Source organism: Lycium ferocissimum, chromosome 6 (genome assembly GCF_029784015.1).
Source record: "Lycium ferocissimum isolate CSIRO_LF1 chromosome 6, AGI_CSIRO_Lferr_CH_V1, whole genome shotgun sequence".
In the NCBI taxonomy this organism is placed as follows: domain Eukaryota; kingdom Viridiplantae; phylum Streptophyta; class Magnoliopsida; order Solanales; family Solanaceae; genus Lycium; species Lycium ferocissimum.
The window spans coordinates 25,690,884-25,715,269 of NC_081347.1; the positions used below are offsets into that span (position 1 = coordinate 25,690,884).

At 33.5% G+C, this 24,386-nt stretch overlaps 2 protein-coding genes across 2 annotated transcripts; one reads left to right on the forward strand and one right to left on the reverse strand.

The window, feature by feature from the left end:
- Positions 1–2,714: 2,714 nt before the first annotated feature.
- LOC132059570 (uncharacterized) lies at positions 2,715–6,762 on the forward strand. The gene is made up of 4 exons (XM_059452212.1): positions 2,715–2,951; positions 3,041–3,235; positions 5,282–5,476; positions 6,399–6,762. Exons 1-4 carry the CDS (start codon positions 2,940–2,942, stop codon positions 6,450–6,452), a joined length of 456 nt encoding a protein of 151 aa, XP_059308195.1. The 5' UTR covers positions 2,715–2,939; the 3' UTR covers positions 6,453–6,762.
- Positions 6,763–6,834: 72 nt separating this feature from the next.
- On the reverse strand, positions 6,835–10,510 carry LOC132059569 (U-box domain-containing protein 9-like). The gene is made up of 3 exons (XM_059452211.1): positions 10,062–10,510; positions 7,300–8,421; positions 6,835–7,028 (listed from the first exon to the last, which is right to left on the reverse strand). The coding sequence occupies exons 1-2, from the start codon at positions 10,290–10,292 to the stop codon at positions 7,339–7,341; spliced, it is 1,314 nt and encodes a 437-aa protein (XP_059308194.1). The 5' UTR covers positions 10,293–10,510; the 3' UTR covers positions 6,835–7,028; positions 7,300–7,338.
- Between the last annotated feature and the right edge of the window lie 13,876 nt (positions 10,511–24,386).

Here is a 24,386-nt window from a genome sequence, read left to right on the forward strand (position 1 = left end):
GACATCACTTTTAGCCTTCAAGAAATATACCCAAACCTTGTGTGAAAAATCATCAATGAAAGTAAGAAGATACCTCTTTCCATCCTTGGATGGAACCTGACATGGACCCTATAAATCTGAATGAATGTAGTCAAGTACCCCTTCGATTTTGTGCTTGCCCGTGCTAAAGCTGACTCGTTTTTGCTTTCCAAGGACACAATGCTCACAAAAATCAAGTGTACTAATCTTCTCACCTTTCAAAAGGTTTCAGTTGCTCAAAATTTCCAACCCCCTCTCGCTCATGTGACCTAATCTCATATGCCATATCTTAGCCTTGTCATCATCTGATAACTGTGAGGTTGCAGCATTCGCAGTAGCTAAAATGGTGCTGCCCATAAGTACATAAAGACCACTCTCTAGTTTGTCCTTTAACATGACCAGAGAACCCTTGATCACCTTGCATATTCCACCTTCACCCGCATGCTTATACCTGAGCTTATCAAGAGTACCAAGAGAGATCAGATTCTTTTTCATATCAGGAACATGTCGAACATTAGACAATGTTCTTATGATGCCGTCATGAAACCGTATACGGGCTGAACCAATGCCTACTATTTCACATATTGCATCATTACCCATAAATACAGTCCCACTCGTCTGCTTGTAGCTAGTAAACCTATCTTTTCTGAAGCACATGTGAAAGGTACAAGCTGAATCTAAAATCCACTTGTGTGTCTGAATATCATCTGTTGAAGCAGTTAGCACATAATCTTCTCCAGATGTTTGAGCTACCCGAACCTTAGATGCTCTAGCTGTTGTTTTATCAATCTTCTTGTTCGGGCAATCCCTCTCAAAGTGACCCTTTTGATGACAACCCCAACATTCAGCATCCTTCCTACTCACCCTTTTCCTAGACTTTGACCTAGCTACTGATTTGCCTCTCCCTCTTTGGCTGGAGCGACCTCTAACCGTCAAACCCTCACCATGGTCCTCTTTCTCATCATTGTTGATATTGTTTCTTAATTCATCCGAATTCAATGCATGTCTTACCATCTGTAACGTGACCACCTCCTTACTGCACATCATTGAATTAACTACGTCTTTGTACGCCGGTGATAATGAAAACAGTAGAGTACACGCTAGTTCTTCATCTCCCACTTTAATATCAGCATCAGTAAGATCCATAGTCAATTTATTAAAAGCATTAAAATGATCCCGTAAAGTTGTACCTGTCTTCATCTTGAAGGTGTGTAAACGCTGCCTTAACAACATTCTAGTTGTTACTGATTTCTTCTGGTAGAGATCTTCAAGTTTCTTCCACAAACTCGCAGCTCTTTTCTCGGTACTGACTTCACATAATACGCTGTCTGATAAGGATAATTGAATTACGCTAAACGCATCCATCTCAATCTTCTGCTTCTCGGCCTCTTTCGTATTTTCTGGATACGAGTTGTCCAAAGCATAGACTAATCCTTCTCTCCGTAACAATGCCATGATCTTGATCTTCCAGATGTTGAAGTTATTACTTCGCCCATCAAAATTCGCTATCTCAAACTTCATAGATGCCATAGTCTCCTCGTCTCCTAGATCTCACAACCTGTAGGCTCTTGATACCAATTGTTAGCGCGGAAATGATAAAAACACAGTAATTAACGTGGTTCGGATCGATGTGATCCTAGTCCACGGAGAACGGCCTACACTTTTGTTAATATCAAGGGAGAAAGTAAGTTACAAGATTAAATTCTCTTAGGTTATATGTTCTGTAAAGTAAGTTACAAGATTAAATTCTCTTAGGTTATATGTTCTGTCCTTCTTAATAAATCCTAGGTAGCATGTATTTATACTACTAGGTCTAATTCTTTTCTAGAAAGGATCTAAATCCCAATAACACTCGAAAACCAACAAAGAAAAAAGTTTCCTTTTATTTCTTTCCGCTTTTGAGTATTGGGTTGAATATCTTCTCAACTTCACAACAATAATTATTATTACAAGTTAAACACCTTATAAAAACTTTGTTGACCATATTATAAGTTCAAGTTAGAAAATTAAAAGAAAATGTTTAAGATGATTCTAGTTCAAGTTAGAAAATTAAGTCTTCACCATTTTGTTCGAATCATATCACTACTAAAAAGCCACTATTTTACCACGGAAATTTCCCACAGAAAAATGTTCAGTGGTTATTCCCACCGAATGTTGGAAAAATCTAAATGTTTTCACACGGAAAAATTGGGAAGTTTTCCAACATTTCAATAGAAACATGTTTCCCACCTGCGTTTTCCCTGTGAGCTAGTGCAATGGGAATAAGATGGAAAATCATACTATATAATATAAATTTTCGTCTGAATGTCGGTGGAAAAAACCTTTACTTCTAGTAGTGCATATTGCTACACCTTATGCTCTAAATTGATAATCTTAGGTGAAAACAGATAGAATGTCAAATTTGGTTGGCCAAAAAGAACATATTTGACAAATTATAAGTTACAGTCCATGAGTTCAGATTCTAGTAATCGTGAATAATTAAACCGCCTAACATTTATTAATGATAAAAGTGCCCGTAAAAATTGATGTTCACTAATTTCATAGTGAAAACGAAAGGTACAATTCATGTCATAGTTTAGTATTTTTCATCAAGTCCTATTTTAATTAATACTATATTGAAAGCGCAACGTTTGGTGGAGGGTGTTTCCATTAAAGGTGGAAAACTTTGCTTGACCTTTAAAATTGTAGATTATGCTACTACCAAACTTATTTGAAACCTATATAGATGGATATATAGCTCCCTATATATGCAATGCCCCACTCACCCAACCAACAAAGTAAACTCCATCTCTTTGAGTACTTGTAGCTGACAAGAGTGGAAAACTAGAATTAAGAAAAAGAAATTTCCTGAAATATTCCACACCCATCCATTTCCTTTGTCCATTTTCCCCATCTTTCATTAGCTGGTCCAAATTAAACACATGATGGAAATGGTAAGTTCCTCTTAATTCTCTATATGGGGCAAGTAATTAATTTCTTGAAAGCATTTTGTTCACAATATGATACATCATACGTATTGTAGGAGTTTAAAAGAAGTACTGGAGTGCAGATTCCAGTATTTGGAGAATGGGACAAGGCAAATGAGCTGCCAATCACCCAGTATTTTGAGTCTGCCAGACAAGCCGGATTGATTCGCCATTCAGTTGAAGATGATCTTTATGTTGTTCATTACCAGAAACCTCACTTCTATGCTATCCCTAATCCTCCTCACACAAAGGTCTGTTTTCTTCTTTCTTTTTCCCCCCCCTTTTTACTGTAGTATATTGGGGATTTTCTCTTTTTTATCTTCTTACCTCCACACCTCATGATTCTACCGGTATTTTCATTAAGGGAATCAAAATGTAAAAGAAGTACCAATATTAAAAAACATGAATTAGCGGCGGATAAATTTCAGAGCTAATTTTAATAGTATAAACACATAGAGAAACTAAAGGTATTCACAGATAACATATACATATAGGAAAAATCATTTTACCTATCTACAAAGTGTAGTTTTGAGCATAAGGCATCAATTTAAACAAGAGTGGCTCCGCCACTGCCCCACAACTTGATAACTTAGACTCCTTTTAGTGCCTATTTATATTTACACTTACTAAATTGAATAAATGAGTGACCTAATGTAATCCTTATGGTAGTTAGGTTTTGGAAACTAAACCTTCATCGTGTTTATACTTATTAGTTGTGTTAAATAAAGCGTTTTTGAGTATTATCAATGAAATTAGAATTTAAACATCAAATAAGAAAAATACTTCCTTTCTGTCCATATTAGTTATCTTTAGGGTTTCTATATACTGTTACTATACACATTAAATAACCATAACCATAAGAATGTTTGCCTATATTTACCATTTATCAGAAATGTTTAACTTCATTAATGCTTCATTTAATTTATCAGAGCAGTAAGGATATATTACGAAAAATGTAATAAATAATTTCTTATTCTTTTAAATGTCAAATACAGCAAATATAATGTAATTTGTTAAAGTGACCAATATTTGGGCCCCAACAAAGTAATAATATGATATAGTCATGATAGCCGGTTGAAATTTCTGGTATGAAATTGTATACCTGTCAACCTAATAATTAAGTAACCCTGGTGATATAGAGTACAATTATTACGGCAATAAGAAAAGGGCCTTCTTTGAATTAGATTTTGAATCTAAGAACTCGTTTCCCTCAAAGAGTCATTGGAAGTAGCAAAGTTTCCAACAAACTCAACCCAATTTCAACATTGGACTTGGAAGTCAAGAAATGATGCTTGACTTTGAGAGCATTATTTGCCTCGAACTTAGTATAAAATATGTTTAAAGACATATATCGTCAACTATTCATACATGTACAGCGTGTTCAGTAACTGTCTCCTCGGCCGTCTATCATGTGATACGATATGCTATGATAAATGTTACTTCCTCTCTGTTCATTTATGCCAAGGTGTTTGATTAAACGCGAAATTTAAAATAAAAAGAAAGATATGTGATCTGAAATAAAAAGAATTATGTGAAAAAAAAATTATCTCATTAAGAATAAAATAAAAGTTAAATTAGGATTAAAATGATCCTAATATATAAAAATATATCATATACTTGCACTGTTACTTTTATGATTTAGGATTAAAATGATCATTTTTTCATATATTAAGGATTATTTTGATTACTTGGTATATACGAAGCACTAAAAAGATCACTTTTTCTATAAATTAAGGACTTTTGGTTACGTGATATATATGAAGGATTAAAATGATCACTTTTTCTATACATTAACGACTATTTCAGTATATATGAAGGACTAAAATAGTCCAACCCCCATACATTAAGGACCATTTATCATTTTGTTAAATTACATCTCAATGTAGTTGAGACATATATATGAATTTTGTTCATGTCGCCATATTTAAGCTCGTATCAAAATTTAAATTCTTTAGCACTAAAATTTCACATTTGCTAATGGTGTACGAGTTTTCACTAGAAAATTCGTAGTGAATATTATGATCTATTTTTTTTCAGCTAAGAGATTACAAATCTTTGAGATGACATTGCTGCAGAACGAACGCTAAACTAACAAGATACAAAAAAGAAAGTCCACAAACCACAAGTGAATACCTTTGAATTTTCTTTTTATCATTATAATAACATATTTGATCCTCGTTTATCATAATCATTTCGAAAAGAAATTGGAGGTAGAAAGTAGCAATATTTATGAAACAGAACAACAGTAGAAATAGCAATATTGCCAATTAATGTGGGGAAAAATATTTGTAATGCAGACAAAGGGAGATATTAATAAGAAGAAGAGGTGTCCAGAGCAGAAATGGACAGGTAAAGTAGAGAAAGCAAGGAATGAAAGTGGGCCTCAAAGGCAGTACACAACAATGAAGTCGGCCCAACGGCCCACAAATGCTAAACCTGTGGATGAATATCTTTACAAAATTCCTCCTCATCTCCTTCCTGGCTATAAGAAAGTTAGTCCTTCTCTCCATCCTTTTTCTTTTCTTGAAAACGAATTTACGGTTCGCAATACGAATTTTTACACTATATATCCGCTTACCCATATAACAGCCAGCAAATATATATGTTTTGTTTTAATTATTATTTACAAAAAATATACATATTTTAATGTATACTTTTTCTATATTGGCCAGTGGCTGTAACTATTTTTGGCCGACCGGTTAAATATGTAAATATCCATAATTAATAAATGCTTAATATGTGGTTTTGCTCAACACTTTTATCACTTTGCATGATTAATTAATGTGTTACACTTGAATTTGTGTGGGTAATTTTTTTTTTTTTTTGCTCCTTCCTTGATTTTTTTTCTTATTTTGAGCTTGTCATTATAATTTCTTTCAGCACAAAATTTACAAAAATTTGATAGCGGGATCAGACATAGACAATCATGTTTTTGGAAATGCTAGTTAAAGATCTAGAAACAATAAAAATAAAGTCAACTGACCCCTCAATTTTGTTTTTTTCATATTAAATACTTCTCTTCAATTATTTGATTGTTAAGAATACCGACAATATCTGTCAAATCACCAATCTGCACTATCATGGACATATTAGTAACACACATTAAAATACACCAAAAAAAAAAAAAAGTTGCGCACTTTGAATCATCTTGGAATTTACCTCTAAAATGCAAGGTGGCATCTATACGACTGAGCTATCATTCGAAAAATGACTTAACTCCGTTAGTCCAATATAATTATAAAACTCAAGTTTTTTTTATTCTCTGTTTGTATATATTGAAAATATTGAAACAAAGCAGTATGAAAATTGAGAAAGTGAGTTCACCTTTACATTCAATGACACTGTTCACATTAGACCAATTGATAAAACAGCATTTTCCTAACCATTTATCATTCCTTATTGATTTGGATACAGAAGAGAATGTTTGGATTCTTCTCAAGATGCCTTGCTCCACCTTGCAAGGCATAGCTACAATCGGCCAAGGCTATGGAGATTTTGACAAAAAACAGCAACAACATAACAACTTCAATCTTAGGCGCAGAGATTGAGAAAATGGCTATAATAGAGTTTCTCTTATTCGTATTAAGAGCTAATCTAGGAGGAATGTTTCTATGTTGTGCACCAGTCTTTGTATTTCATGCTCTTTTTTACTTTTTAGTTTTTTTTCAGTGTGAGCTTTGACTCCAAATATGCAGCAAAGCATAGAGCTAATGAAATCTTTTTTAGCAATAGGTATATGAATGATTTCTACATCAAATGATATTACTGCTTGTTTTAAGTCCCTGAAAAATGAAACTATACTAATTCCACTCACGTTCTTTGTAATGGCTTAATGTTTGATGGAACTCAAAACTCTAAAGTCTAAACTTCATATCAAGGGAAGATTTCTTTACATAACCGAAAAATGGATATTTTTGCTCCAAATCTGGAAAAAGGAATTGCTATTTGCTCATCCCTTCATCAGAAAGGAAGATAATTCGAATGGATTTCAAGATGCCCCTCATTTGCCACAATCCAAACATCCACTTAAGAACACTAAACCATCTGAAAATATTTTGTATATGTTCACCTTTACACGCCACATGCACTGGAGATGGCAAAACTAATACTAAAGCAAGACAGTAACAATTTGAAAGTTATGCCATAAGCAGGATATATCTGTCTTTAAAGGTGATCAACTACTAACAATGCTACATAATGCAGAGAATTTCACAGTACTGTACAAGCCTCAAAATGGACAATTAAAAGAATTTATATCTCCCTACAAGGACAGAGACTTGGTTGTATAAGGTCTAATGGAATCAAGAGGACTTACATGGGGTGATTAGGAATGTACATACACAAACATTCAGCCTCAAGCAGTGTGCACAAGAGAAAGATATCTGTCTAGCCGCTCAATAATGCCGTTTGCCTTCCTCTTGGCTCTAGAGGTCCCGCTTTGGGCAAGATTAGCTATGGTCCCATTGGTACTCTCATCTATCCATATCTCTTTCAACTTTGTTCGGTCGTTATAGCACATTGTGTAAAGAATGGCGATGCAGTTCTCCTTGTTGCGATCACTTGTGTCCTCCTTAATAATACTAAGGAGACAAAAGACTGCACCCAGCTCTCCCATCTCCTCGATGGCCTTGTGATGAGTGGACAGCAGGGCAAGAATAGCTAATAATTCATCAATGAGTATCCGATCTTTGATCTTCTTCATAATCACCTTTATTGTTCCTTCAGAAACAGCTTTACCCTTATTTTCATGGACAATGCTGAGATTAAAAATTGCTGAAGCAGCATCTTTCATGGCCAACGGTTGTCCCTCATCCAGGAGTTCGACTAAAGGCTTGAAAGCACCTGCCTTCCCAATAATATCCTTGTTTGAATCAAGTGCTGATAATGTGAAAAGAGCAGCAGCAGAATTGCGTCTTGTTTCAAGCGTTCCGAACTTCAACGACTCAATAAGTAAAGGAATGACAATAGGATTTTCTGCTACTAGCTTTTTATTGCTGTCATGTATTGAGATGTTCAGAACTGTAGTGATCAAATCTTCTTGTAGATCAGGATGACTATTCACGTTTCCAGACAAGAGAGGACTTAGCAATTTGTTAACAGCATCACTGCACTCCCCGAATACAGCCCGTAAAGATGGCATCTGTTTAGTCAGCACCCGAACTTCTTTTGCAGCCTTTTTCTGCTCCGGGACATTACTGGAGGACAATGTCTCAAGCAGTGAATTTAAACGATCTCGGTCTGCATTTGTGACTATATCCTGGTCCTCATCATGGGAAGGGCCAGGCAGCTCAATTCCGTGCTTCAGGCACCACTGTGAAATCATTTTTCTCACTAGATGATTCGGGGTGAGAGCTGAATGGGAGAGAACCTGCTTTGTTTCGGGGCAGGTACGATTGCCATCTTTCAGCCACTTTTGAATGAATGGTCTGTCATATGTCTGCAAACAACCATAACATCCAAAAATTTTAATGAAAACAACCATCTAGTGATATCCAAGTTAATCTAAGTATGTAGCGCAATCACGAAGATGAAAAAAGCATAGCAGTTTCCAAATAGAATAGTTGAAAGAGAGAATTCATCAGGAAGGAGCCACAGCAGAAATTGAGGGTGTGTTTGGTATGAAGGAAAACATTTTCCATCAATGACAGTCCAAGCTCATCATATACTCCCCACCCACTCAACGCCCCCACCCACGAACCCCCACTTCCCACCACCATATTGTTTTGCTAGACTACACATAAATATTCTTCGGATAATATTTTTTCGCTTACTTACCAAACACTAGAAATAATAAGTAAGAAACCACCTGTTTTCCAGGCAAACATTTTCCTTCATACCAAACACACCCTGAGAGGAAGGCAATTCGGAATCAAGGAAGTCTGTGTTTCCTTGACGCTGGAAATGCAAAATCTTAGCTAATTTAACTTATAGTACTGAATAACATACAGTAGTACTGTCTGAAGCCTCCTCTCCAGCAATCAAGTTGTTTCTCAAATAAATTTCACCACGTATAATTATGTGAAAACCAAATATAACACAAGTAAATCTAGCCAGAGAATAATTTCAGGAAGAGGTAGCTTTGTGATCCTGCACTCTTGAAAACTGCAAAACTGCAACTGCTAGAAAAGTTCTACAGATATTTGTTTTCTCTAAATATTCTTAAACAACACTATGATAGCAATTTTAACTAAACCTTCAGACCAAACCCCTCTACCCTCGGCATTCCCTCTCATTCCTAATTAAGAAAAAGTACTAACAGGTAGCCTTTATCTTATAGTTTACTTTTTTTCTTTTTCCTGACGGCTAGAGGAACGCCATGCTACTGGCAGCAGGTGTAGCACTTCTTTTGGCTTAAACTACAATGTTGTTGAACAATTTTATAATTCCGAATCCGCCTCTCGTGATATTCATGACAAACACTCACCACCACAGAACAATACAACCTTTCAATCAAGAGGTACAACAATCTGGAAATTGAACATTGTGCTTCAAATATGCGGCATTTTTTTTTTTTGGGTCATTTTTTCATATATCACTGCCACCTAGTTTTCACTCTTTTGTAGATAACAAGAAATGTCAGGGTGAACGTAAGGAAAGTTTTCTACATAGCCCTGGCAGGATGAGAAGTTAGCAGTAAAATTTAATTCTTTTATTCTTATCTACCCTAATTTTTTTTCTTTTCAAAAAACTCCCAATATTCAGATTTTTCACAGTCATAAAGTCTCAAAACTATAAATGAAAATATATATACACAATAAATGTGCACATGTGAGATATGTGTCAATCACATACTCCTGTAAACCCAAACTTGAATGAATAAGAATAATTTCAAGAACCACAAAAGCAGAGGTGAATAGCTAACCAAAGCAACAAAATTACACTTTCGAGCACTGTGTATCCAAGCACAGAAAAAATACCCAAAACAACAGAGCAAACAAAAAAAATCTGAAAATGAAAATAAAGTATAATTTATAATTTTAAACAGTGTATATAGATAAAGAGATTAATTAAAGAAATCAATTCAAGGGGCAAAAATATAAAATAATAATAAAAAAAGAAGAAAGTGATTGAACAAACCTGACCAGACGCCAAAACAACAGGGTCTTTGATTAACTGTTTGGAAAGTGGGCAAACAAATTCATGTGGTGGTGTAATTGGTAAACTCAAAGATTTCAATTTCAAGTCTTTTAAAGCACACAAACACTGCATGGCTTGATCAGTAGCTTCTAATGAATCATCATCGTCTTCTTCAATTACACAATTCACCGCTCTCTGTAACTCTCTTTTCAGTTCACTGATTTTCGCCATTCTTGATGATAGAGTAAGTAATAATAATATGGATTTTAGTAGAAAGGAAATGTAATTAAAGAACTGGTGGTTACATAATTTCTTGCTTTCGGTTCCGTCTTTCTTGCCCACTTTTTTTTTTCTTTTTTCTCCTCTCTTCTTTCCTTCTTAAACCACCTTTTTCCCCCCTTCAAATTTTCCCTTTTTCTCAGTAGAATTTAAAAGAAAAATGAATTAACTGTATTTTTATAAAACAAAACTTACCATCACTTTTTTCATAAAGTACAATAATGTGGAATGAACTTATATCCAATATAATACTCCCCGTCTCAATTTACGTAACATCTTTTGAATTTCAAAAATCAAACGGATTTTTTTTTTTTTACCAATCTCCAAACGTCGCATAAATATTTTTTAATCATCAATATGTTGACTTCTATTATTTTTTACATAGTTCTAAATATGTAAATTTTATTTCAAAAAATCTATAAAATCATAATAATTTATAAATGTAACTCTCAAAGAACTACATCACATAGATGGGGACAAACGGAGTAGTTCGTGCATAAAGGATGTTATTCCGTCTTATCGGTATTACATTTTTTTCCACGTTAAGACGTTTTAACATAGTTGAAAAGGTTTGAATTCTGTAATATTATAATTGAAAGCGTGATAAAGCACTCTTCTTATAATACTTGAAAGAGTTGTGGCAAAATTCACTAAATTGCTCAAAGATTGAATTTTAATGTGATGTTACCTTTTAATCACTATTTTAACATTTTTTTCTGATTTTACTAATATAATGTATAATTTAAATAGTAGAATGTGAAATGAGATTAATAGAATATTAGTTTGTCACAATAGTGGCTTGGATATAATTTTGTTTTCTTATTTAAGAGTATACTAATATAGTAATTGGATTGGACAAGTAACCTTAGGTTGGTAAGAATGTGTCAATCCTATTAATTAGATTTAACCGTCTCTTGACTAGTTTGGTCAATGGTTATCCATTATATTTGAAACCAAAATAGGTATAATTGGCATTTCAGTTTGTTCTTCACGTTTTACTTTTTTGACCGTGGTTACTTATAAGTGGTATTTAGTATTGGAATATTTTTGGAAAAAACCAAATATTTAAATTACGTTACCGAGGACAATGTTCTGAATCTTTTTCTAATAGATCTAGCAAGAAATTGAACAAACAGATGAAATAAGATCCCATGACCCCATCGTATCTTATATTGCATAATTAGAAATGACTTTTATGTGTTTAACAAAGTTCTAGAGTCACGAAAAAGTTTGGACTAAAGAATCGTCCATCTTAGGAAAACCAAACGGGGATATTTAATGTAACAAGTTGCTTTTATTTTGTTTTCACAATATGAAAAAGTTTTGAAAAGGTTGAAAGTCAATGATGAATTCTGAAGGAAAAATTTACATTAGCTCTCATAAGGATAACTGTGTTCTCTTTAATTAGTTTGGGTTATTGTCCCTTAATTTTCCTCCCTGCATTCGCTGCATGTAGTATGTGGAGAGCTGGTTTTACATAATCCACTCTCAACTAACTACTTTTTTTATGATTCACGCTTCTCATCATGCCATTTTAAGTGTCAATCTGTACTTTAGTTATAACTCTCAACAAACAAATTGCCATGAGTTCTCAAATTCAAGAGAATCTAATACTTCGGGTTCAACCTATTCATATATGCGAAATATATTCCATCCGTTTACTTGTCCATTAGACTAAAAATAAATTTCACTGAAGGAGCCGTTTAGACATGATTTAAAATCATGATTTGAAGCCATGAGATGAAGCAATGAGATGAAATTATGTTTGGACATGCAGTTGGATTTCTTAAGTTGTATTTTTTCTTATAGACATAAAAACACCACAAGTTGTGAAAACTATTAAAACTTTCTCAATTGTTACACAATCTTACCAAATGAGCAAGTCATAATTCATAACAAAATTAATACGCTATTAATAGCCTTTCTAAAAAATACATATCAATTGATCAAACTTTAGTTCAATAAAAAAGAAAATTTAACATGAATAGTAATGTAATTACTCTGTAATATAATCCTCCCACATGGTACGAACATAAATAATGGTTGGTAGAAGTTAATGAGGTTGGTGGGAGTAATTGTTAAAAATATCTACCAACTTATGGATCTTTTTTACAAAATATAAACTTATGGGTTAAGTTTTACATTTAAAAAATTTTGAAATCATGATTTAAAATTCCAAATCATGCCTTGTTAGATGATTTGGATTTCATGTCATGAGATGAAATCACATGTCCAAACGCCTACTTATTCACTTTAGCATATCAAGAGAAAAATAACTTTTTCTTTTCTATTTTGTCCTCAATATTAACTACTCATTCATCAAATTATATCCAAAGGTATTAATTAATATAAGTATTATTATGAGAACCGTGATAAAATATGTATTTTATTTATTAATTTTTAAGGAGACTGCAGTATTCCTTATGAACAACAGGACAAGTGAACAGAGGAGAGAGAGTAAGAAATACTATAAAACCCACAAATCTGTCTAAATTGAACAGCAACTTTCTGTATCTATAATATGTTTACCTTTGGGTTTTCATTAGATAAAAATCGTTTTTGTTTATCTTTTTTATATAATATAATAACGTTCATGATAGTGAAACGGTAACCACTAGCCACCTCTAAGTCGCCGACAGTAAGAAGGTCGCCCATGATTAGATGACAAAAATTGATTTCATCACTTTGTCGCGCCCTCTCCCTCGCCCCTCCCCCCTCCCCGGCCAAACCCCCAACCCCCTTGAAAATGAAGGCTCATTTATTCGACTCCTTTCTTCGTATGTTTCTAAGTTACTTCCGTCCCATATTATTTATCCACATTCTTCTTTATACGTTACTTGTTAAAATCATAAATAAAAGTATATTTTTACTCCCTGCGTCCCATATTACTTGTCCAATTTTCTTTTTTAAAAGTTAAACTAAATAAATATTAACCAACATTGTGAAATATATTTTTTCACCATATTAATATGAGAAAAATTACATCTTGTAGTATTTTTCGTGTAGTTTTTTAATATCTAAATTATAATTTTAAAATATTGAATTGATCTAGTTCAATTTAGCTCCGAAGATTAGTCAACTTGACTATCGAAAAATAAAATAGCACAACTAATACGGGATAGAGGGAGTTCTACATTACTCTTATCTCTCTCTAATAAATTTCATTCTAATCAATATTGGTTACTTTAAAAAACAATCAATGTTAAGGATAAAATAGGGAAAAAGTAATTTATTACGTTGTGGTTTCGAAAAAGGACAAGTATTTTTAGACGAATATTTATAGCAATGTGGACAAAAATATGGGACGGAGAGAGAATAATTAACCCAAGAATGTTCTTTTTGTTTTCTTCAACATATTCAACTTTATTCATCTCATTTTATGTGACGTCACTTGATTGGCCACGAAATTTCAAATGTTAATCTAATTTATGTATGTTACAAGCAATAGTAACCGAATTAAGGGTAAAAAAATTACCCTCTCCATTCCATATTAAGTGACTTTTTAGGTTTTTCAAAATAAGAGACGTTTTAGGATTTCAATAATATTTTGGACAGATTCTTTCAAAATTGCACTTGTTTAAATAATCAAGATTCATGAATTACATTTTTTTTTTCTAGGCATTTAATTATATAAGCATAATATTTTATGTCAAATGAAGTGGTATTCACATTATACGTAGTATCATACTAGCATAACTCGTCTCCTATTTATCAAAACGAGTAGTAATCACTCCATGCAAATAAATTTTGAAGAGTCATTTGAAATAGTTCAATACTCCATGGGTATTTTCTGTTGTAGGCTTGTAGCCATATTTACTCAGCAATTAGTTTTAGTTTCACGTGAAGTAATTTAAACCACCTTTTATAGGATAATTTTGGTGGGAAATGTTAAAAAATTGGCTCCAATTTTAAATTTTCATTCATAATTTAGATTTACAATTGAAATTTTTACATGTGATTTTTGTAAAAACACTGCTAATTTTCTAGGAGTGAGCAATTTCTTAAGGTGTGTGCATGAGCTAAAAGAGTCACTTATTATGAAATAGAGGGAGCAGTAAATACTCCCTCCGTTCACTTTTACTTGTCCACTTTGGACTTTTTACGCTGTTTAAGAAATAATAAATGAAGTTCATAATTTACCAATGCACCCATATTAATTGATGCATATTTTTATTAGATTTAAAAAATGATTTGAAGTGAGTAATTAATACTATGGGTAAAACAAAAAAAAAAAAATTGTCTTATCTTGATATGCTAAAAATGACAAGTAAAAATGAAAATTTATTTTTAAAATACTGGATAAGTAAAAATGAACGGAGGGAGTAACTGAATACGAATTCCAAAGTCCGCAGCTTATCATATTTGAAAAGCAAATCGCAATGCCACTGAATAAAGGCAAAGCAAAGAGTTCAGGAAAATCCCCACCCCCCCCCCCAAAAAAAAGAGAGCTCTGTATAAACATCGAGCTCTGTATAAACATAAATCTAAGGAAAGATCTCTTTGGTTTTTATCATCATATATTGTCATTGTAATATTGATCTGAAAAAAATAATAAGTAAAAAGCTTTAATTTTTTTTTTTTTTTTTTTTTTTGCTTTCTGTCAACATAAATGGAAATAAGAGAACCATAAATAAAAATAAGACCAACAACAACAACAGCATACCCAGTGAAATCTCACAAAGTGGGGTCTCGGGAGGATAGAGAGGTTGTTGGTAGGTAGAGAGGTTCTATCTTGGTAGGTAGAGAAGTTGTTTCTGATAGACCCTTGACACAAGAACAAGCAATTCAAAACAATATAAAAAGTCGGGCAAATTACTAAAAAAAGCATGATAAAGCTAATTTTTTAAAAAAATAGTCCTAACTACCACAAATAAATACGATAATTGAAGCACAGGAAACAATAGATACAGAAATTGAAGGACAATAAACTACAAGAGTACTACTACAATTACCAGTGTGAAAGGATAAGTAGGGCAACGCTCACCCACATACTAACCTTCTACCCTAATCAGTGACTTCCATAACCTCCTATCTATGGTCATGTCCTCAGTAAGCTGGACCTGCGCCCTGTCTAATCACCTCTTCCAATACTTTTTCTGCCTATCCCTGCCCCTCCTGAAACCTTCCAAAGCCAACCTCTCACACCTCCGTACGGGAGGATTGGGGCATCCGTGCATCTCCTTTGCACATGTCCGAACCGTCTTAGCCTCGCTTCCCGCATCTTATCTTTCGCCGAGGCCACTCCCACCTTGTTCGGGATATCTTTATCTAATCCTATCTCTCCTACTATGCCCACACATCCATAGTAGAATCCTCATTTCTGCAGCTTTCATCTTCTGAATGTGAGAGTTTTGACGGGGCAACACTCCACCCCACGCAATAAATAAAAACAAAGACCATTAAGAAAAAAAGTGAACAATGTTTGAACCGGTTTTGCTTTTTGTGCTGGAATTGGTTCCTTTTACGGAGAGCAACGAGCAAATGTATTTTACTGTATTCACTATTGCTTTTATTTAAATTACTAGTGGTGTTTGGCATCCAAATTGACAATAAAAATTAACCTTATATTTTTTTTCTTCAAAACTTGCCTTATTTGTTTTTACTGCCTCATTTTATTAAAAAGATAGTTTGATACTTTCTAAAGACTTTTAAAAGGTCAATCTAAAAGTTAAAGAACATTTTTTTTTTTTTTTAGCATAAAAGCTCTCATCTTTTTCATTTAATGGATGTTTTTAAAAATATCAAGTCCCGATAACCAAATGGAGTTTTACAATATGTAGGATTCATTTGTCGCAAGATAATATTTTGATTTCATGAGATATTCAAAATATTTTGTGCTATAAATATTGTGGTATATATGTCGAATCAATGAAGTTAACTTGTAAATAAAGAAAACATGTACAATTCACTAATTAAAAGCTAGATACCACACAATACTTTAGTAGATGTTCTTTCAAATTAAACAACACAAAACATATTGAAGTTAAGCAAAAGAAATTGAACTTTTAGCTGCCTTTTTCCTTTTCCAAATGTTTATCTTAAGACAAGATATTTATTTTCCTTTTTCTTAGTGTAATTGACCCTTTTAATGAAATCTACATTATACTATTAACTATTGCAGAATACCATATATAGCAATTTTTAGTGTTATTATTATTTGTAAAGTGAAAGTATTGCATTATCTTTTAATTACATTTTTTCCAAATAATGTTAACTATGAAAAAATGTAATGTTTCTAGTGTCTCTTCTAATTTAGTATTTTATGTGTAAAGATTAAGAAATTCATATTCGAAATCACACTAAAATTACGATATAAAAAGTACATCAATGAAAATTCAAAAAATTAGTATTGCGGAATAAAATATGCAAAAGTAAATTAAGTTGCTAACGTATGAAAATGTGCAAACACTAAAATAATACTCTCTTCTTCCCATTTTAACAATTACTTTAGCTCAAACAAATTGTCCCTAAATAATCTTCATTTTAGGAATTCAAAATTAAAGTTGGCAATCTTTTTCAACTATACCATTAACGTTAAAGAAGTAATTCTTCTTAATACTACTCAATTTTAAAAAAGGATATAATAAATAGGGCATAACTTAGTATACTATACATTCTATCCATTATTTTTCATAATGAACATAAAAAGAGCCAAAACCGTAGTTTAAAATGGGAGGGAGGGAGTATTATATTCAGGTTGATCCAAAGCAAGCTTCTTTTAATATGCTTAGATTTTATTTAACCTTTCAATTTTACATGTAATAACTTTTTTTAAAAGTTGTAGACAATATAAACATATTGTAACTTAATAGATAAGTTAATAATTGTCCAACAGTACTCGGTTAATATAAAAAATGCACCAGGATGCAATGCGATATTACAATTGTGTCCCCGTGTGGACGACAAAAGCACCAGGATGCTCGCTTATATTAAGTAGTAATTCTTCTTTTACTTTCTTAATTCTAATTTTCTATTTAGTTCTCTTAAATAATTAAAAAGATTCTTTTAATGATTTTCCAAGGAATTAAGGAGATTAAGGTGTAAATCATTAGAAAATTGAAGATAAGGTGTATATCGCGAAAGAATGCATACATTAGGGGTGCAAATTGCAAATTTGAAAAAAAAAAAAAACTTTTCAATATTTTGCAAAATAGAGTTCTAGAATTTTGAGACACCATGAATTTTTCAAAAATATAACTTCATTTTCTAAAAAGTATTGCATTTATTAACAACAATCTTAGTATGGGTTTAACAAAATGAAATTTTTCCACCTCCTAAAACTTACAATTCATGTTTAAAACATGGCAAATGTCTGATAGACAATGATCGTAAGTTCTCGTTGTCTAATCATTAGTATATCATAATGGTTATAGAAGACTTCCGACATTGATTTTAATGGAGTTACCTAAAAGTCACATTAGATATTAATTAAGTATTGTGAGAACGGAGCATATAAAGATATAAAACTTGAAAATCAAATTAGAGAAATACGGAGCAGCAAACACTTTTGACAAGTTTCGCAAATTAATTAGTCCCAATTCCAAAAGAAAAGTGTAGCAGTTCGACCTTTTGTTTCACTAATTATTTAGTAGAGTTACGTTCACACTTCTAACCCTTGCTTAGTTTTTGTGGTTTCTTTGGTCGTTTAACTCTAGTTTAGCTTCAAATACTTCATAACTCAAGCTTCAAATACTTCATAACTCACCTAATCTACAAAATAAATCAACATAAGCTCAACTATAACCATTTAAGATCAAAGACATATTTAAAGTACAAAGAATTAACAGAAAAGTGGTACAAAAGATAGGTATTTGTGCTAAATATCTATAGTACTTTAGAAAGATAAGATATCTAATTTCTAACTCTTTTTTGTTTCTCTTTTCTCTTCCAAACTGCTTTTTTTTTTTTTTTTTTTTTCCGATGTTTTTATTTCCAACATATCAATACTAAAGTTAGAAGGAGAAGGGGAAAGGCATATACCTGATTATTTTATTTATTGTGTGGACGAAATATTCTTGAAGATATTGTAATCACACACCTCGAGTTAACTTATATTCTTCAGATTATTTATTTTCTTTACAGTGAACATGTACATATGTTTATATAATCATTTATAATTTGGTCCCTTTGGGGACATCCCATAAAAAATAAATAAATTATAATTTGAGAAAATACATAAAATCACCCCTAAAAACTCACTTTAACAATTAAACTTTACTAACACTTCTTTAAATCCCCCCCCCCCCCAAAACTTATACGTGAATTATGTTCAACCTTACTTTGCCCATATAAATGCGCATACCAAACCATCGCTGGTGGGCACATTATTCACTTATATTAACGATTAATTTTTTTTTAGTAGGAAATAAATTTTTTAAATGGAACTAACGAAGATATTACCATTCCCGACCACACCCGACCCTATTACATAAGAACCCTAATTTCCCTTCTCCCTCACCTTCAATCAGCCCCGATTTTTGCTCCATTCATGAAATTTCTTTTCTCTCTCACCTTCAATCAGCCCAAATCTTTGCTCCTTATATAAAGTTTTAGTTCTTCAGACTTAAAGTTACGTCTTTGAAGGGATAATAGCGACTGGATTTTGAGTTTTTTGACTGTGTAAAACACAATGCGGTCAGGTAACTATATGGAAGAGAATGATCCTGCTTTGGAGGAAGAAGTTCGCTGCAATCATGGGTTTGTGGTGCCTATGAAAACATCTTGGACTCCAAGAAATCCCGACAGAAGATATTGGGTGTGTCCTTCTTATGGGGTAATTAGAAGATTCATTAAGAAAAAATTATATTTTAGTTTGTATTCATTTTCACAACACTAGTTCCTTCATTATTTTTCATCATTAAAGGGTCCAAGATCTTGCAACTTTTATTGTTTGGAGGATAAAGAAAGCACCGATCCAAGGTCCAAACTTTTGATTTCCAAATTGATTGAGAAAAAGGGTGAGCTTGAGCATTTAGTGGAATCTCCGTATGTTGAGAAGTATATATCAATCAATGAAGATGATAAATTGGTTGAGCTTGAGGAAGCTTCTGAAGAAGTTAACAAGCCTAAAGCATTCAACCAAGTGACAATTGTATAGAGAGGCAATTGGAGAAGTTGGAAAGAGAGATTGAGAAGATGGAAGAAAGGGAGAAGAAGTGGAAGAGCAAGAAAGTTAAACAAAGGACTAGGAAGAATGCAGTCCTTTTTGTAGTGTTTTGTTGTTGTGTTGTAACTATAGCTACAAGCTATTGGTTTGGGTTCATCTATATGAAGAAAGGTTCAATGAAGTTGACTTAGGCTCTTCATGTTATTAGATGATATATAGTTGTAGCATTCTTTGTCTTGAATTCAAGTAGGTGTAGTCTATTTTGTAATCTACTTTGCCTTACCTATTTTGTATTCTACCTCAACTTGGTTTATGAATTATTATTAATCTAATACAGTTTGTATTATGAATTCTCTTTTGTTATAATTGGTTATATCATGTTTGAATAATGCATCAATTTGTACTGCCCATTATGGTAAAAAAAAAAAAAAAAAACACCAAAGAACTGCAGTCTTATGCACTGCCCATTATGCCTAAAAGGACACTAAATTATACACCAAAGAAGTGCAGTCTTAGCACATCCCATTATGCTCAAATTACCTTTGAAATATACACCAAACAACTGCAGTTTTAGCACTGCCCATTATAGTATAAAAACACTTATATACACCAAACAACTGCAATCAATCATTGCCTAGTATGTTCAAAAGAATCAAAAAATATAATCCAAACAATGCAGTCACATCTGCTTTATATTGCAAGACTTCATTGTCAATACAAGGCATAATTCAAGTCTGCCATCTATTCACATCAGGTATAAACAAAAATTAGAGTAATAACTAACACCAAATTGTAGTCACAGCTGTATAATTGTTTCCAAAGATAGAGACTAAATAAAGTGCAGTCACAGCTGCATAATTGTTTCACAAATTATACATCAAACTTGCAGTCACAACTGCGAAATTGTTTCACAAAAAAACAGCATCAAACTTGCAGTCACAACTTCATAACAGTCAGTACAGCTTTACACAAAACAACAAAGTCATCCACATTTTTGCATTTCATCTACTGGGCAGCTGATGAACTTGTTTGGCTTAAACGATTCAATGCAGCAGCCTTGGACCTTGTTCTCTTTCTCTTTTTTTCCTCTTATCTCTTGAAGTTTCTGTTAGGTTATAGTGGACTTTCTCTCTATTTCAACCCTCCTGGTTTTGATTTGTGATGCCCAAGGCTCCCAGTCACTATAGCTGAGTTCATAGGAATAGTTGAAGAACTATTTGGCATTCCAGGCTGTATTAACAAAAATTGATTGACTTAGGCTTGTAAAGGTTAGGTTTAAATCTGAAAAGTGTTTGTCAAAATCAACAAACTTACATTGAGAATTTTAAAACCACTTTGTGTTTGAAGCACTCTCATTCCAACCATCCTTGGCATTTTAAAGGGTGCCCCTCTTCCCCTTCCAGTGACAAATGCACCAACAACAATAACCTAAGTAACATTTAAGTTGTTATGCCCTATATAAAACTCTAAAATTGATTAAGTAGCAATTTAACAAGCTAAGTATTAGCTATGTTGTAGAACCTTTCCCTCTTCCCCTTCCAATGACAGATGCACCAGCAAAAGTAGCCTAAGTCACATTTAAGTTTTTATTCCCTATGTAAAACTCTAAAATTGATTAAGTAGTAATTTAACAAACTAAGTATTACCTGTGTTGTAGAATCTTCTCCTCTTCCCCTTCCATTGACATATGTAGCAACAGTTATAGCCTAAGTCAAATTTAAGTAGTTATTAGCTATGTAAAACTATAAAATTGATTAAGTTGTAATTAACAAGGAAATAAGATTTAATTAACAAGAAAAACTTGTAAACTGTTTTGTAGAACCTCTTGGTCTTCCCCTTCCTTTCCTTTTTGATGGTTGATAATCTGTTGGTGCCGCATAAGAACCAACACTAGACCTTGCTGAACATGAAATTGTCCCTTTTCCTATTCGTCTGCCTTTAGTAGTTGTGCATTCAAAGGACAACCCTTCTCTTCTTGTGACCCTTTGCATGACACATGCTGCAGGTCATCTCAACACCTCTTTTTGACAGTTTTCTTGTCTTGTTTTCAGTCTGCTTCTTCCTTCTATTTTTCTTGGGCTTGCCTGGTATTTTTTTCAATCACAGATGGGAGGAAATGAGGGTTGGTTGGCTTTGGCCATATTTGCATATTAGTAACAGGTTGAATGAAGTAATTGTATGTCTTGAGGTGAGTCTCCTTAGTATACCAATGTTCAACAAATTTAATGGGTTCCAATCTTCTGAAATGAAGTGCAATTATAGCATAACAACAAGGTGTACCTTTCAACATCCAAAATCTACAAGAACAAGTCTTGTTGTTCAGATTTACAATATATTACCCCAGCTGCCCTTAACCTCAAAGCCATGTTCACTATTCCATTCAAGATTACACTTCATTGACTTTGTTGTTTTCTCTTGCAATACATTGACTTTGTTGTTTTCTCTTGCAATACTTTTAGGGCCATTGGAAATATCAATTATCCAAGTATCAAAGAACTCTCTCAGTTATCCTATTCTTTTCATCATTTTGACTAATATTTCCTCAAGCATTGTGATGATGGTCTTGTGGCTTGGCCCTAATATCCATGAAGTGAAGCTTTCAGCCATTTTGTTGTCACTACTATCGTAACGGCTGAAGGTCTTGAAGTAGACCTTGGACCACCTTTCAATGTTATAATAGAGTAGATCCTCATTTATTTCATCCCCTAGCATCTCCATCTGATCTAAATTTCTTTTCAACTCTTGCTCATATGTAGACTTGGAACATATACAGAAGTAGTTTCTGCTCTCACTCTGAAACCTCGAAATAGACCACTTTGGGATAAGCCACGAGACCTAGTGCTGGAACAAGGATCAATAGCTGCACCCAAAAGAAAGTGTAGTATGAGTAAAGCCACTTAGTACTCATAGGTATCATAGGTTGACAACAAAGGGAAACACATATACAGAATATAAAAGTTGAATTCTAACACACAAAACGTTAGTTCATCTTAGCTTCACCAACTATGCCTTTTAGATTATGCTCCATACCAAGATAGGTAAACATGTATCACATAAGGAAACTAAGAGACAAATGGATATATGAATGTGTGAATGTAATGCATCGGACAATATCAAACCTGGTACACACACGCTAGCAGTCATTCCGTCTAGTCGTGACCCATGGGGGACTCGGGAGGTCCATATACCGATCCCATGTTACGGCGTGCAACCAATCCCATGTTGTGGCGTGTCACTCGATTCATAAATTATATATATATATATTGCGGCGTGCAATCCGATCCCGTATATCATCACAATTAGGAAACCTCATTTTTACCTCTACCACAACTTATCCATCAATATGTATAAATAAATGCATGTATGCAAAATATCAAGTGTCACATGTCATATATGTAGGAATGGATAAGCATATGTATATCATAGACTCTTAATAATTTCAACTCAAGCACCAACATGGATCCTCCTTTCAAAAGTCATACAAGTAATGGGGTGATGAGGTAAATGACATCAAATAATTGCAAGTATTTATCAACATGACTCTTATGGCCCACATAAACAACAATCATACCAACCTAGTGGATTTATCACTACATCCATGCCCGAAGGCCCTAATATGCATTCTTCGTCTCAAATCACGATTCATATTGACAACCTACTCATCACAGTCACTAAAGTGGGACCCATTTTCAAGCCCAATACTCGTCAGCATTTATAAACTATATATGCCCTCCAATGAGAATCTAAAGAAATAAGTCATAACCTACCTCAAGGCCGAACAGGAGCTATGAACCCTCAACCCAACACCTTGCTCTTCCGGAGTGCTACCGAACAGACAAAGTCTATCTAATATGAAGTCTATGTTAAAATATGTTTTTGCGGATATCCATACTGCCATAAAAAGGACACGGGTTCGACAAGTCAACCTAAAATCCCATTCCAAACCCTGAAGGTCAAACTGGTAATTTTTTATGAAATCAAGTTCAACATGGTCAAAATAGTGCTATGCTAGGTCACACGAATCAAACAATACCCATATTGCTATACTTTGGTCTGAAACTGAAAGATGAACCCAAAACTATCAAATGCGAGCTCCAAAGTCAAAACTGGAATTTCTGTGTGGAAATAGGTCACCCATAGTCTAAATAGTCATAATCCTAAAATTCATGAGAATCTAACAACATTTAAGCCTTTAATTCTACTATTTACTAAAACCCCAATAAATGGAAAACCCTTATTCTCATACCTAAAATCATGAATTGAATAAAAATTAATGGCTGAAATCATGAATTAAAGCCTAGATGAAAGTTAGAAACTTACCCCAATGAAGAATATTGAAAGTAGAACTTGAAATCACTCAAAACCGAGCTCTAGAATTCCTAATATTTGAAAATGAATTTTCCTCATCGATTTTTGAAATTTAACACCGTTCGGTGAAATTTTCCTTCATCGCGATCGCGACGACACGCGAACCTGCCCAAGAAATTGGCCTTCGCGAAGACAACAAGACACTGGCGAATGCAAGGCTTTTCACCTGGGCTGGCCCAAACCATTTCTTCTTCGCAAATGCAGGTTGGCCCACGCGAACACGACACTCGTGATCGCAGTACCTCCTTCACGGACGCGAAGAAGAAAACCATAATTGGACACCAGAATTTTTTGGTGTCCCCCAAACTCGGAAGTCCTACCCGAAACTCATCACAAACCAAATATGCAAACTGAGTATAAACGACGTTACAAACTTGCTCGCGTACTCAGAATTCTCAAAAGAGGCCTCCTTAACCCGGTGTTGACCAAGGTCAACTCCAAAACATCCAAAACCCATAATTTCAACCAATGACCCAAATCACACTCTAACACCTCGGGTTCCAAACCAAGGGCTCAACTAAGTCATAAATACGTTCCGGTCCTAGTGGAATCGACGAAACTTCAAAAATGAT

Coding starts and splice junctions, on each gene's coding strand:
- LOC132059570 (XM_059452212.1), top strand. Junction 3,236..5,281: donor CTAATCCTCCTCACACAAAG/GTCTGTTTTCTT, acceptor TTTGTAATGCAG/ACAAAGGGAGATATTAATAA. Junction 5,477..6,398: donor TCCTTCCTGGCTATAAGAAA/GTTAGTCCTTCT, acceptor ATTTGGATACAG/AAGAGAATGTTTGGATTCTT.
- LOC132059569 (XM_059452211.1), bottom strand. CDS start 10,292: ATGGCGAAAATCAGTGAACTGAAAAGAGAGTTACAGAGAGCGGTGAAT. Junction 8,422..10,061: donor TTGTTTTGGCGTCTGGTCAG/GTTTGTTCAATC, acceptor GGTTGTTTGCAG/ACATATGACAGACCATTCAT.